This window comes from Drosophila ficusphila, unplaced genomic scaffold, assembly GCF_018152265.1.
Source record: "Drosophila ficusphila isolate 14025-0441.05 unplaced genomic scaffold, ASM1815226v1 contig_712, whole genome shotgun sequence".
NCBI lineage: Eukaryota > Metazoa > Arthropoda > Insecta > Diptera > Drosophilidae > Drosophila > Drosophila ficusphila.
The window spans coordinates 993,907-1,005,695 of NW_025064651.1; the positions used below are offsets into that span (position 1 = coordinate 993,907).

General features: G+C 45.1%; 6 protein-coding genes across 10 annotated transcripts; 3 read left to right on the top strand and 3 right to left on the bottom strand.

Moving 5' to 3' along the window:
* Nucleotides 1-40: 40 nt before the first annotated feature.
* On the top strand, nt 41-1,707 carry LOC108098376 (pyridine nucleotide-disulfide oxidoreductase domain-containing protein 1). 2 transcript variants are annotated; one of them, XM_017201237.2, is made up of 2 exons: nt 100-166; nt 228-1,707. In XM_017201237.2, the coding sequence occupies exon 2, from the start codon at nt 317-319 to the stop codon at nt 1,535-1,537; it is 1,221 nt and encodes a 406-aa protein (XP_017056726.1). In that variant the 5' UTR covers nt 100-166; nt 228-316; the 3' UTR covers nt 1,538-1,707. The 2 variants fall into 2 exon arrangements, with proteins under 2 accessions (XP_017056725.1, XP_017056726.1); XM_017201236.2 differs by having other exon boundaries at nt 41-1,707.
* Nucleotides 1,518-2,278, bottom strand: LOC108098377 (transcription initiation factor TFIID subunit 13). The gene is made up of 3 exons (XM_017201238.2): nt 2,141-2,278; nt 1,739-2,081; nt 1,518-1,670 (listed from the first exon to the last, which is right to left on the bottom strand). Exons 1-3 carry the CDS (start codon nt 2,183-2,185, stop codon nt 1,648-1,650), a joined length of 411 nt encoding a protein of 136 aa, XP_017056727.1. The 5' UTR covers nt 2,186-2,278; the 3' UTR covers nt 1,518-1,647.
* A 288-nt stretch (nt 2,279-2,566) lies between these two features.
* On the top strand, nt 2,567-4,762 carry LOC108098358 (protein nessun dorma). Its single transcript, XM_017201203.2, has 2 exons — nt 2,567-2,805; nt 2,894-4,762. The coding sequence occupies exons 1-2, from the start codon at nt 2,661-2,663 to the stop codon at nt 4,555-4,557; spliced, it is 1,809 nt and encodes a 602-aa protein (XP_017056692.2). The 5' UTR covers nt 2,567-2,660; the 3' UTR covers nt 4,558-4,762.
* An 84-nt stretch (nt 4,763-4,846) lies between these two features.
* On the bottom strand, nt 4,847-5,695 carry LOC108098359 (28S ribosomal protein S18b, mitochondrial). Its single transcript, XM_017201205.2, has 2 exons — nt 5,305-5,695; nt 4,847-5,247 (listed from the first exon to the last, which is right to left on the bottom strand). The coding sequence occupies exons 1-2, from the start codon at nt 5,586-5,588 to the stop codon at nt 4,917-4,919; spliced, it is 615 nt and encodes a 204-aa protein (XP_017056694.1). The 5' UTR covers nt 5,589-5,695; the 3' UTR covers nt 4,847-4,916.
* A 188-nt stretch (nt 5,696-5,883) lies between these two features.
* LOC108098374 (plasmanylethanolamine desaturase) lies at nt 5,884-11,266 on the top strand. 4 transcript variants are annotated; one of them, XM_017201232.2, is made up of 6 exons: nt 5,884-6,001; nt 8,720-8,957; nt 9,512-9,723; nt 9,782-10,000; nt 10,064-10,233; nt 10,291-11,266. In XM_017201232.2, exons 2-6 carry the CDS (start codon nt 8,723-8,725, stop codon nt 10,379-10,381), a joined length of 927 nt encoding a protein of 308 aa, XP_017056721.1. In that variant the 5' UTR covers nt 5,884-6,001; nt 8,720-8,722; the 3' UTR covers nt 10,382-11,266. The 4 variants fall into 4 exon arrangements, with proteins under 4 accessions (XP_017056721.1, XP_017056718.1, XP_017056722.1 ...); XM_017201229.2 differs by lacking the exon at nt 5,884-6,001 and adding an exon at nt 6,146-6,377; XM_017201233.2 differs by lacking the exon at nt 5,884-6,001 and adding an exon at nt 6,146-6,359.
* An 11-nt stretch (nt 11,267-11,277) lies between these two features.
* Nucleotides 11,278-11,786, bottom strand: LOC108098375 (the record flags this gene model as incomplete). The annotated part of the gene is made up of 1 exon (XM_017201235.2): nt 11,278-11,786. A coding segment is annotated over one exon (429 nt), but the record flags the coding sequence as incomplete, so codon positions are not given.
* Between the last annotated feature and the right edge of the window lie 3 nt (nt 11,787-11,789).

Sequence of the window (11,789 nt, forward strand, 5' to 3'; positions counted from 1 at the left end):
AATATTAATCTTTAAGCACCAGGTTCCACTGTATCGTTTTGATATCAGCTGGTTATTCGGCCGTTAGTGAATCATGTACGTTATTTCGTGATTTTAGTTTAATTTTGTTCATCAGAGGATGCAGCGCGAGTGCGAATTCCTGGTGGTTGGTGGCGGAATCGCTGGCGTAAGCTGCGCCGAATCCTTAGCCATCTGCCGACCTACTGCCTCTATTCTCCTGCTCACAGAGTCCAGCATCGTGAAGAGCGTCACCAATTTGGTGCCGGTTGCACGCTATCTACACAAGTTTGATGTGCGGGAGCAGGATGTCTCCGAAATGGGAGCGACAATCGAAACACTGGTTGACCAACTGGATCACATAAACAGCAGGGAGCACTCTATCCGCACTAAAAACGGTGTGGTGATCAAGTATCGCTACTTGTGTCTTTGCACCGGCGGAGCTCCCAAATTGTTCAGCGGCTCGGGAATCGAACCCCATATCATTGGCATTCGGGACACAGATTCCGTCGTGGAACTGCAGCGCAAATTGGCGACAGCCAAGGATGTCCTGATTCTGGGAAATGGAGGCATTGCCAGTGAACTCGCCTATGAACTGAAGGACGTCAATGTACATTGGGTGGTGAAGGATGCCCACATCTCAGCTACCTTTGTGGACCCAGGTGCGGCGGAGTTCTTTCAGTTGGCCAGAAGCGAGGTGAATGCAAAGGACTCCTCCCCAGAAACGGCTATCAAACGTATGCGTTATGGTGAACTGCTGCCAAGGGAGCAAAACAACAAACAGGGAGCTGCTTTGGGTCCAGACTGGCATAGCTCATTTGATTTGAGTGGAGCCTCTGGAGCGGGAGATCGACGCCTACCGAAGATCTACTACAAATCACACATAGACTGGCACCAGGAACTACCCAACGGAGCCGGTCTTCGAATCCAATTGGGTCACGAGGATGGCAGCTCGGAGCAACTTAACTGTGATTTCATTGTTTCCGCCACGGGAGTTCTTCCGCGACACGATTACTCCAGTGATAGTCCACTAAAGTATTCCGAGGACGGGGGTATTTCCGTTGATGAAATGATGCGTACGAACCTCGAAGACGTCTATGCTGCCGGAGATGTCTGCACGGCCAGTTGGTCGCCGGCGATGCACTGGTTCCAGATGCGTCTGTGGACACAGGCCCGTCAAATGGGCTCCATGGCGGGCAGGAGTATGGCAGCAGCCAGTGAAAACGAAACCGTGTACCAAGACTTCTGCTTCGAGCTGTTCGGACATGTAACCAAGCTGTTTGGATACCCTGTCGTCCTTCTGGGACGATTTAACGGACAGGATCTGGGCAAAGACTACGAAATACTGGTGCGTTGCACTCGCAACAAGGAGTACATCAAGTTTGTGCTGCAGAATGGCCGACTCCGGGGAGCCATACTGATCGGCAACTCTGATCTGGCCGAGACCTGCGAGAACCTTATCCTGAATGGCATCGATTTGGAGCCCTATGGCGATGATATACTTAATCCCGATATCGACATTGAAGACTATTTTGATTAGTTTATTTTGGGCTAGCTTAGAGTATTAAACATAGACGATAATTTGTGTTGTAGATCTTACTGCTAGGATTGGCTCGTTCCTGGATTTTGCGGGGCTTTTTTGGGCCGTTGTCATTTGAGCTTGCCCTCGGTGCCTAGAAATTTGAAGAATAAATTACATCCAGATCGTGAGGTTGTTTTGCTTGTTATTGACGATACTCACCCACATATTTAATCTCATCGAAGGCCTTGCGCGCCTTTTTAAGCTCCTCGTTCATTGTGAGCAGGTCCTTAACTCTGGCGTATTTGCGAGCATCCTTGCGCACCAAAAAGATAATGTCTTCCACTTGCACGCGACCTGTTCGACCGATTTCCATTGCTCGGTGGGTTGTCTCGGCAATATATTCTATGACCAGATCCTCCAGCAAATCCACGGTTTCCGTGTAGGGATTTTTGTCATCGCCAAATCCGAACATCATGCAACGCAACTCCTTGCTAAATAGACGCTTTCGCCCTGAATTGGTGGCCACAAACTGGTCATCCTCCGCATCGTCATCAAAGTTAAACTAAGAAGAGGGTTGAGATTTAATCAAACGAAAAATTTAATTTTTTATAATATTCTTACATCGCCGCCTTCAAAATTTTCCTCGGGCATGTTGTTTGAAGCCATTGTAAATAATTTTTACAAATAAATATTGTTTACACGAAAAACACCGCCACTGAGTACTTAAAACATATGATGGCATCGATACTGCAATAGTAATGACAGTTTATGATAGCAAAAGTAGCCAACATTCAGAAAAGCATAGAAGTAGCTAGAAATTTAGCGAATTTGTTCACCAATTTTTTATTCAAATTAAAAAAAAAAAAACGAAATTAAATAAACAAAATAATAATTATTTCTTGTTTGTAACTGTTTATATTGAACAAATAATATGCCTCGTGTTCATTTCGTTGTTAACTCTGCATAAAACGGCTAAAGTCAGATTTGCAGAAGAAGTAGCTAAGTTGCCTTATCGCATGGTTGCACTGGCGATACCTATGCCCGCTGAATCGTTATCGAAGCCTTCAGCCTGCACACACATTTCAAAAAAATTTAAACGCCCTGAAAATAACTTCCCTCAATCTACATAAAGCGGCTGAAAATGGAAGTGTTTACCTTTGAGAAATCGTTTTTGGAACGCCTTAAGGAGGCCGAGGACGTCCTCTCGTGGGAGGGAGCCGTAATGCCCGCCTCTCAGGTGAGATCTGAGTGGAAATCCTACGTAGAGCTAAAGATAGAGCCTGCAGGTAAGCCACCCACACTCGTGCAAAAACAAAGACTCACCAATTAAAAACCGCGTTTTGCAATTTTCGCACATATATACACATACCGAAGGTTGGCAGGCGATTTGGAAAATACCGCGCGTCATATGTGAGGATTTAAAATTGCGCTATCCCACAATTGTTTACGGCTACGTGGAGCAGGTGATCTTCGAGGAACTAAAGGCGGTCTTTGTGGTCACCGCTGTGCAGGACAACGATGTCCACCTACCGGAGAGCAACGAGGTTTCCCTAGTGGAGTTGTGGCCCACGGTGCAGCAGGAGAACTCCGCCCTGAACGTGGACACCACGGCGGAGTGCATCGATCGGTTGAGGTTCTTCTACACGCACATCTGGATGCCCTGGGACAAGGACTACGACGATGACCGCGACTGGGTGCAGCAGCATCTGGAGGCTCGCATCCAGTTGGTTTGCGATCTCAACAAGAATCGGTTGCCCCGTCCACTTGCTCTGCACATGCGCACCCTCCTCGCTGAGGCTAGTTACATCCAGCAACGCCTAGACTTCCTGGAGCTGGACCTCAGCGATGCTGAAAGCGACGACGAGGCCGTGGAACTAAATGACAATGCGGCGGAACCGGCGAGGAAGCAGCCAAAAACGAGCCGTGCCAATAGCAGTCTCAACGCGTCTAGTCTGCCGGTGACTGATCTAATGTGCCTGCACCTCCGCATGGCCATCATAAAAAGCGAATTCGAGATCCTGGAGAATCCCGAGATGAGGCGGGCCTACAGTGAATTGCAGTCGAACAGCATAAAGCGACTTCGCAGCTCATTCGGTAGTACGCGACAAGCAGATGATTTCTTGGCGGAACGGACACCAATTAGCCATGTCGTTACCGCGCCGGGTAAACTGCAGCAGCAGTTGGATCTGCTTACGCTGGCCAAGTCGATGGTCAGGGCGGAGTCGCAAGTACAGTTGGCCAACACGCTGCAGGATGTGCTGAGCAACTGCCAGAGCAACGACCACATACTACTTTCGCCCGGCGAGCACACCATTAAATTCCTGGAACACCTTAACGACAACGGCAGTTTGAGTGGACTGATCCAACCGGAAGCGATCCTGAATCCCACTCTCGACCTTTCCAAGCTGCCAGTGGTGGGCTCCAGTGATGAGGACAGCACTCTGCTGGTTATTGATGGAGACTACACCCTGTCGCAGCTGGTCCTGGATTGTCGCCACGTCCGACGAGGCATTCTGCTGCGCCACGGCACCTTGACGATGCGCGGATGCCGCCTGCTGGGCGACGGTAACTCCAGCACCCAGGAGGGAATTGTCTGCATGCCGGGGGCCAGTGTGGAACTCAAGAGCTGCCTCATCGAGAACTTTGCCGTGGGTATTTCAATGCGACCGAGATCTTGCGCCGAGCTGGGAAACGTACAGTTGAAAAACTGCAAGACCGGAATGGAGTTGCTGGAGAAGACAGTTTCGCTGAATCTGCAGGGAAGCAAGTGCAGCTTTGACAGCTGTAAAGTGGGTATCATGGCCGAGGGTTTCGCCTTGGGAGTGGGAAAAACAGAGAAGGTACTGGTTTTGAAGCAATTTAGCGAACTTCAGCAGTTCTTCGAGGACAATTTGCTTGGCAATTGCAGCTTCAACAATTGCGCGAAAAATGTGCGCGTTTTCAACGAATCCGATCAGCTGCTGGCTCAGCGATCCTATCAGCGACTTTTGGAGGTGGATATTGAGGGTGAAAACAAGGAAAACATTCAACTTTCGTAGGTTTGTCAAATTCTTACTTAAAATTTACTCGACTTTAATAAAACCTATATCCATTAAATAAATGTAAATCATATTATTTTTCCGAAAACCAAAACATTGCTGTCAATAAAAATTATACCGTTAAGATGCCCTATTTTAAAATAAGGTTGCTCTTTTCAAAATAATAAAGGCCATAATCTTATTATCCAATTTTTAGGATACATAACTAACGTCTGTTGATTTATGGTAGGTTCACGTTGATCACCGCTTGGTAAACTTTAGAGGGACTAGAAAAAGGCAAATACAACCATTAATCATTAGGCAACATCTTTTCCTTTAACAATATTTTTTTTTACAAGCAAGATTTACATAGTTATAAGTTAAGCCTTCTGCTTCTGCTCCTGGCCGTAGTACTCGCTGTAATCGTACTCCCTGAAAGGCACGTCGTATGTTAGGTATCCGGAATCGCGGGCCTGCTGCACAGCCACCATCAGACGCAGATGGCTTTTCTGGCACAGTCCCGTCTTCGAGTAACTGAGCACATCTCCGCTGTGTGGCGAGATGAACTGCTCCAGGAGTTCCGTGTTTCGGTAGTCCAGCACCAGGTACTCATCCCGGCAAATGGGACAGGGATTTCCGGTGGTGATGCGGTTCTGGCGAATGCACTGCTTGCGTGTTTTCCTCGGTGCATACATGCCCTTATGGTTTCGCCTAAAAGAGTTTAACATTGGTAGTGTCGGATCAATCATAGATTAGCATACGACCTACCGATATTGCGTCCACACAAAGTCGTCGCCGTAGGTTTGTTTGTAGGCGGCACTCTTTAAGTAGCGCATCGATGTTTCCACGGGGATAACCTTGCTGCGATCCTTGGGATCGTGTGCGGAACCACTGGAGCTTTCCTCACCATCGCCTTTGGTGGACTCGGCCTCTTTCTCCTCGGTTGAAGTCTCCGCCTTGCAACGGAATCCACTGGCGGTATGAAAGGCCCCACGACTGCTGCGTGTTATATTGGCTAGACTAACATACACTCCACGTGCGATGGGCAACATTTTAATTGACTAAACTTGGTTCGAGTTTACAAAATTTTGTACGACGTAACAAATTATCTTGCGTACAGCAGTGTTGCCAGCATGGGTTTCAAATGTTGGCAGCCGGTAGAACAGCTGATTTGTGTACAATGGCAACGCTACTAAAATATCGATATGCGATGCATATAGGGATGGAAGATCGCTCATTGGGGTATTCCCCGAAGTAACCGAAAACATAATAATTTTGTTTTTAATTTATGGATGTGGGAAATAAGGGTCAAATCAAACGCCCTCACTACTACATTGGCGGTTGGTATTTAAAAAGTCCAAAACAGCATTTGCGTTTGCTTAGCTGTCAAAATTAAATATTTTTATTCTTCAAAAGCAAAAGGTATTGTTGATAGTGGAGCTTGGAACCGCCGAAAAGAAAAACCGTAAGTAAACCAAAAGTCCTAAAACCCTCAACGTAACGGTGAGCGCCAACACCAACACACCCGCAGCTACCCACACAGTTGCGACATTGGGGCATGAATGAAATTGGTTTCGACGTACGATTGGGTTTGGCGTTAGTTTAGTTTCTTTCGGAATTTACTGGTGCAAAGTAGCGGTACTTTTACTGCACCTCCTGCGCCCGCGTGTGTGTGTGTGTGCGAGAGTGCGCGGTGTGCGTGTGTGTGTGAGTGTGTGCGGTGGGGCAGCCTTTAATCACGTGCATACAAAAAAACACGGCATTTATTTACCTTTGGATGCCACTATAAAAAAATAACAAAAAAAGAGGACGCCGACGCCCAGGTTCGCTGTAATTCCAACGTTAGTCAAAGCTCTATAATTCCTTGCGTGCATGCATAAGTTTTTTGGTTCTAATCAATACTTGGCAGACGGTCATTTACTTTTAATTGTTGCTAAAAGAAAAAAACCGAAAACTTCTGGTAAACAAAAAATAACACCTGCGAGCAGGTGAGTCAATCGCTTTGACGAGAGACATTTTTGGCTGATTTTATAAATAGAGACGCGTTGAAATTTCCTTATCAGTTGCAAAAAGTCGCCACAACAAACAAACTGTGCTATTAATACCGCTATGCCAACTACAACAAATATTTAAAAACGAGAGCGCAGTTGGCAGCCGAACGAAAGCTGATAGTTTTGTCACCAAAAACCAAACACGAATAAAGAATAGAACACCTTTATTCACACTCCCTCACGAAAAAAAACTTTTCCATTTTTGAGTGTCTTTTTTCGCGCATATCAAGTAGTAAATTGTTATTTTCCTGCGGCGCCACAAGGATAATCGTGGTTACGTTGTACCAAATTAATACCTGTTGGCTGCACGCCTTTTTTATATGCCCTTTGCGGAAAACAAACCAATAATTACGTGGGTTACTGGTAGTCAGGAGTTCTCTATATTCGAGCGACCTAATTTATGGGTTAGTTGTTACCTATTTATGTAGGTCACAAAACTAAAAAAGTTTATAGTTCGATATAATATATTTTGTTTTTAACAGGAGAATAAATATTTTAAAGATTATTATTTTTTAGTTATTTTTTTTTTAATAAGTTAGTAGTTAGGATAATAATGATCATCCCCTGATTGCAGGGTATCAAGAGCAGGCGTGGGCGACATTGAAGTCGGCGCCAAAGAATTTAGTTGTCGGCATTCTCGCATTCATTTTGGTTTCCTCTTCCTACCACTCGCCACCCACCACCCACCTCCCACTATCGGCAGCCGAAGAGCCCCATTTGGGGACCACAACTCCGGCAGTTCGCATTTATTTTTGAAATTTGAATCAGCGCTCCACTGGTGTTCACTCCGTCCTCCTGACCGTCCGTCGTTTGTTTATCCTGCCCGGTGAACGTCACACGGAAATGTTTGCCTTTGCGGGGGCGTCAGATTGAGGCTCCTCGTGCCAACGTGTCCTTCGCGTCTCCTGCGTAACATTAGTGGATACGAGTATATGTTTGCATGTGGGCCTTATCAATTGGTAGTTGCCAGTTTTGATTAATGTGCTTTCACCATTAACTTGTCCTAATGACAGATGGCCTGTGGGGCATTCGAATCAGTTGATTTGTGTAATATTTCCGACTCCAAAAGGACCAATTAATGTAATTGCCGGCACATTTTCGATATTTCCCATTGGCTTTCGGGGGGTTCAGTATCCTTAATTGGTAAAAAATCTAGTGCAATTAGTGGAAATGGGAAATACATTAAATGTGAGTTGGTGGAATAACTCAAAGTATTGTTTTATGATCAGTTTGCGATAAACGTTTTTTTATGATTGGTCTGTCCTTGATAATTCTTATCAAGTTTGCAATCCCCTAAGATTAGTTTACATTTCTGTTTACCTCCAATAACAATATAATGTACTTATACCGATCCCAAATGAGACTTTGTTTGTTATACACCGTTTTCCGCCCACCTTTCGTGTTAGAGCCCATTTATCACCGGGTTCTAACACATCGAATATAAAGAACCGAATAACAAAGAAACAAATAAGCTGCTAAAAATATAATCCTTCTGGCCCACCGTAGTATTCCAACCTGCCCCAAAATAAAACAGAGTGATAGCGCTCACCGCTCGGCAATTTAAATACCAATTTGCCTAATTAAGGCACCTTTAGACCGCGCCTCCGCCACTGACAACTCAACTCGTTTGGTGGAGCTCGCCTCTCCATCCCCATGGACCCGTCGTAAGTCCAAAAAATATTGCGTGACCCGTCTAGTTTGCAAAGGGGTTTGGGTTTCAGAGAGGTAGTCGGTGGTTGGTGGTCGGTGCAGCTGGAGGTAATGACATCAACAGAAAAGCAACATGCCGGGGTTCCCTGACCAGTTGACCAGAGGTCATCGGAGCTACGCGACCGGTTCGGTTCGTTAACGCAACTTCTCCAAAACAGTTGAAATGAAAAATTAAAATTTAAATGTATCATTTATAAATGTACGCCACCCACCTGGTTTTCCGCGCAATCGTTAATTATGTAGAGGCGACCAACAATTGATCCAGATGCCGGCATTCACAGGCAATCGAATCGACTCGAATCGAATCGTCGATGGCCTGACATTGAATTCCGGGCATTGCATTGCCAATCAGTTGGGAGCCGTCATCAAGGCCCTCAAGTTGTTTGTTCCGCTCCTCCATCTCTATCCATCTCTATCCGCAGACGATGACAGCCAAGAGCGACAAGGATATTCTGGCCAACTCCATGTACGAGGATGACCCCAATGGCAACTCGGCGCCCGCCACCACCAAGGATCAGGAGTCGGAGCAGCCGGAGCCCCAAAAGGTCACCACTGGCGCCATAACAACATCAACTACTGCGGCGACCATAGCATCGACTTCGCCGCGCTGGGGACCCCAGAATAAGGGCGCCCAGGAACTGGCCTCGTTGTACAGTCCAGGTGAGCTTTTCCCACAGGCTAACCAACGCCCACAGCGGTGTTACCTCAGTTGGTTAGTTAACAGTTTAGTTTGGTTGCTTATTCTCGGAACCAATGCAACTGTTTTGCTGAAAGATATACGTACGTGTCACAGAAGTCCCCAGAGATTCGAAATCCCTTAAAAAGGTTCCGAAAAGTATGCTATAAAAAAGGTGATTGAAACTTAACTGAGAAGAGATATATTGATATGATATGTAATATATTAACTTATTAATGCATACACATTCTTTTATGGTTTCTATGGCATCCCTTATATTAAGACCAAAGATATACGTACGTGCTACAGAAATCTCTAGAGATTTAAGATCCCTTCAAAGAGTTCCAAAAAGTATGCTATAAAAAAGGTGATTGGAACTGAGAAGAGATATATTCATATGTGATATGTGATATATTACTTTTCAAGGCATACATATTTGTTAATGGTTTCTATGACATCCGATATATTTTTTATTCGATACGATCACTGAAGTTCTTCAACTCTTTTCAATTTTACAATCCAATTTATTTTGAAACAGGAAAGCGTGCACAGGAAATAATTTGCGTGTACACCTGCATCGGCCTGATGGTTATCAACCTGGCTTTAATTGTCAGGCACTTGCGCCTGGAGAGGATAAGTGTGGCTTTCCTATCCGCCTTGTGTGGCATCATCACGGCTGACTTTGCCTCCGGCTTGGTGCACTGGGCGGCAGATACGTGGGGCTCCGTGGACTTGCCCATGATTGGCAAGGTAAGTAATGATTTGGAAAACGAAAACTTAGAGTTAATTATAAACAAATTTCGATTAGAATTTTCTGCGTCCGTTTCGAGAACATCATCTGGATCCGACTTCGATAACGCGTCACGATTTCATCGAGACAAACGGCGACAATTTCATGGTGGGCATACCGATCCTCGGCTACTTGGCGCACTATTTCTACATCCGGTCACCGAGTGAGATCCAGCAGCACTTCGGCTGGATAGCCTACGTGTTCCTTTGCTCCATATTCGTGGCTATGACCAATCAGGTGAGCCGCCAGTTACACTCAATCTCTATCTGTATGATCTGTATCTGTAAATGTATCTTGTAGATACACAAGTGGTCGCACACCTACTGGGGATTGCCGAGGTGGGTCCTGTTACTCCAGAGCTGTCACATCATCCTGCCGCGCAAGCATCACCGCATCCACCATGTGGCACCACACGAGACGTACTTCTGCATCACCACCGGATGGCTCAATTGGCCACTGGAACGCATCAGGTTTGAATGAACCTAAATCCAAGAAAAAGTTTTATATTGTCTTTTATTATCCCATAGATTCTGGTCAACATTCGAGCTGATCATCGAGCATTTCACGGGCTTGAAGCCCCGCGATGACGATCTCAAATGGGCCAAGAAACTCACATAGGCTCGCCAGCGACTGTACATAGGAAACTTGGACCAAGCAGCAGGCCTAACTTGCTGAACGTCATCTTGAAATGTTATCTATCATATTATCGAAATGTTTTGCACAACGAGGAAGTAGCTTTAAACGAGAGCAGATTACATACTTGTAAAGTTAACTGAGCAAATGGCATAGTTATTAGTTGCATATTCGTTATAACTAGTTGATTGTATTACATTAAGTGAGTGTTTGTTTTATAAATCTATTTTACACACCAGCACACACTCGCACATAAAGATAAATATGATCTCGCAACAACAGATTAATCGTACTACGAGTGAGCCTTACGTATACCTAAATAACATAATAAATGAACCAATTACTGAATATCGAGCACTTGGCTTGTCGAATAACTTTTTTAAAATTTACACAAAACCTAATTAATTACTTGATATATGATATGCTTGAAGGGCAACCGACTTTTGTACCAGATCCAAACAAAAAGACATTTTTAATACATTTCATCATCGCTGCTTTTCGATGGCTAAAAACTAATAATATAATAGTAAAACAAAAACAAATACATATATTTACAACCATATATACAAGACAAAAATTAAACTAGGCGCTGTATGCAATCAAGAACGTGACTTACACATTTTGCCTTAAAAATGTTTTTATATGTGTACGATAATAGCAAAAGTTCTGGAAAGCGAATTCAGATTTTAGTACGCACATCTTTTGTGGAAAGTGTTACGTTTTTCGAAGTTAAGTTTATTTCAAGTATTTTGCTAGCTGCTTAAGATATTTGTATAATCCAAGTTGTTGTTGGGCAACACAATAACTCGTAAGACAGCAATATTAATTGTGATCTAAGTAAAATAAACCGATGCTAATGCGAAAATGCAACTATTTGTGGTTTCAAAAAGAGCTTTCATACTTCATTTTATGGTTGAATTGGATAACTATGTATTTGAAAATCTGAAAATAAGCTGGAGAGTTATATCCTAGAGGCCTTTCGTTCGAGCCTGTCCCTCTTCTTCTGGGCATCCCGCTCCCTGGCCTTCGTCCACACGGCGATCTGCCGCTGAGTGCGTTCGGTGTGGACGGCCACCTCCTTCTCGGCGTTCTCCTTGTACTTCCGCAGACTGGCCTCGTTGTGGAGCAGGATGGGCCGACAGCTCCTGCGCATCCAGCTCTTGCATTTGGCGGTCTTCTTTTTTTTCACCTTCATCCCTGCATCGGGCAAATCTTCCGGAGCTGGTGGAGCTTCTTCTGGCTCCAGTTTCGGAGGCTCTTGCATCGGTATGCTTTTTTTCTTGGTCTTCATACCGCAGAGGAGAACCACAAGCACGACGATTGCTAAAAAGGCCAAGACGAGACCGATCACTCGCACCTGGTCGGTTGAACTCTCCCCCTCGTCCTCCTCGGC

Coding starts and splice junctions, on each gene's coding strand:
- LOC108098376 (XM_017201236.2), top strand. CDS start 119: ATGCAGCGCGAGTGCGAATTCCTGGTGGTTGGTGGCGGAATCGCTGGC.
- LOC108098359 (XM_017201205.2), bottom strand. CDS start 5,588: ATGTTGCCCATCGCACGTGGAGTGTATGTTAGTCTAGCCAATATAACA. Junction 5,248..5,304: donor TTTGTGTGGACGCAATATCG/GTAGGTCGTATG, acceptor AAACTCTTTTAG/GCGAAACCATAAGGGCATGT.
- LOC108098374 (XM_017201232.2), top strand. CDS start 8,723: ATGACAGCCAAGAGCGACAAGGATATTCTGGCCAACTCCATGTACGAG. Junction 8,958..9,511: donor GGCCTCGTTGTACAGTCCAG/GTGAGCTTTTCC, acceptor ATTTTGAAACAG/GAAAGCGTGCACAGGAAATA. Junction 10,001..10,063: donor TCGTGGCTATGACCAATCAG/GTGAGCCGCCAG, acceptor TGTATCTTGTAG/ATACACAAGTGGTCGCACAC.
- LOC108098377 (XM_017201238.2), bottom strand. CDS start 2,185: ATGGCTTCAAACAACATGCCCGAGGAAAATTTTGAAGGCGGCGAT. Junction 2,082..2,140: donor AAAATTTTGAAGGCGGCGAT/GTAAGAATATTA, acceptor CCCTCTTCTTAG/TTTAACTTTGATGACGATGC. Junction 1,671..1,738: donor CGATGAGATTAAATATGTGG/GTGAGTATCGTC, acceptor TCAAATTTCTAG/GCACCGAGGGCAAGCTCAAA.
- LOC108098358 (XM_017201203.2), top strand. CDS start 2,661: ATGGAAGTGTTTACCTTTGAGAAATCGTTTTTGGAACGCCTTAAGGAG. Junction 2,806..2,893: donor GCTAAAGATAGAGCCTGCAG/GTAAGCCACCCA, acceptor CACATACCGAAG/GTTGGCAGGCGATTTGGAAA.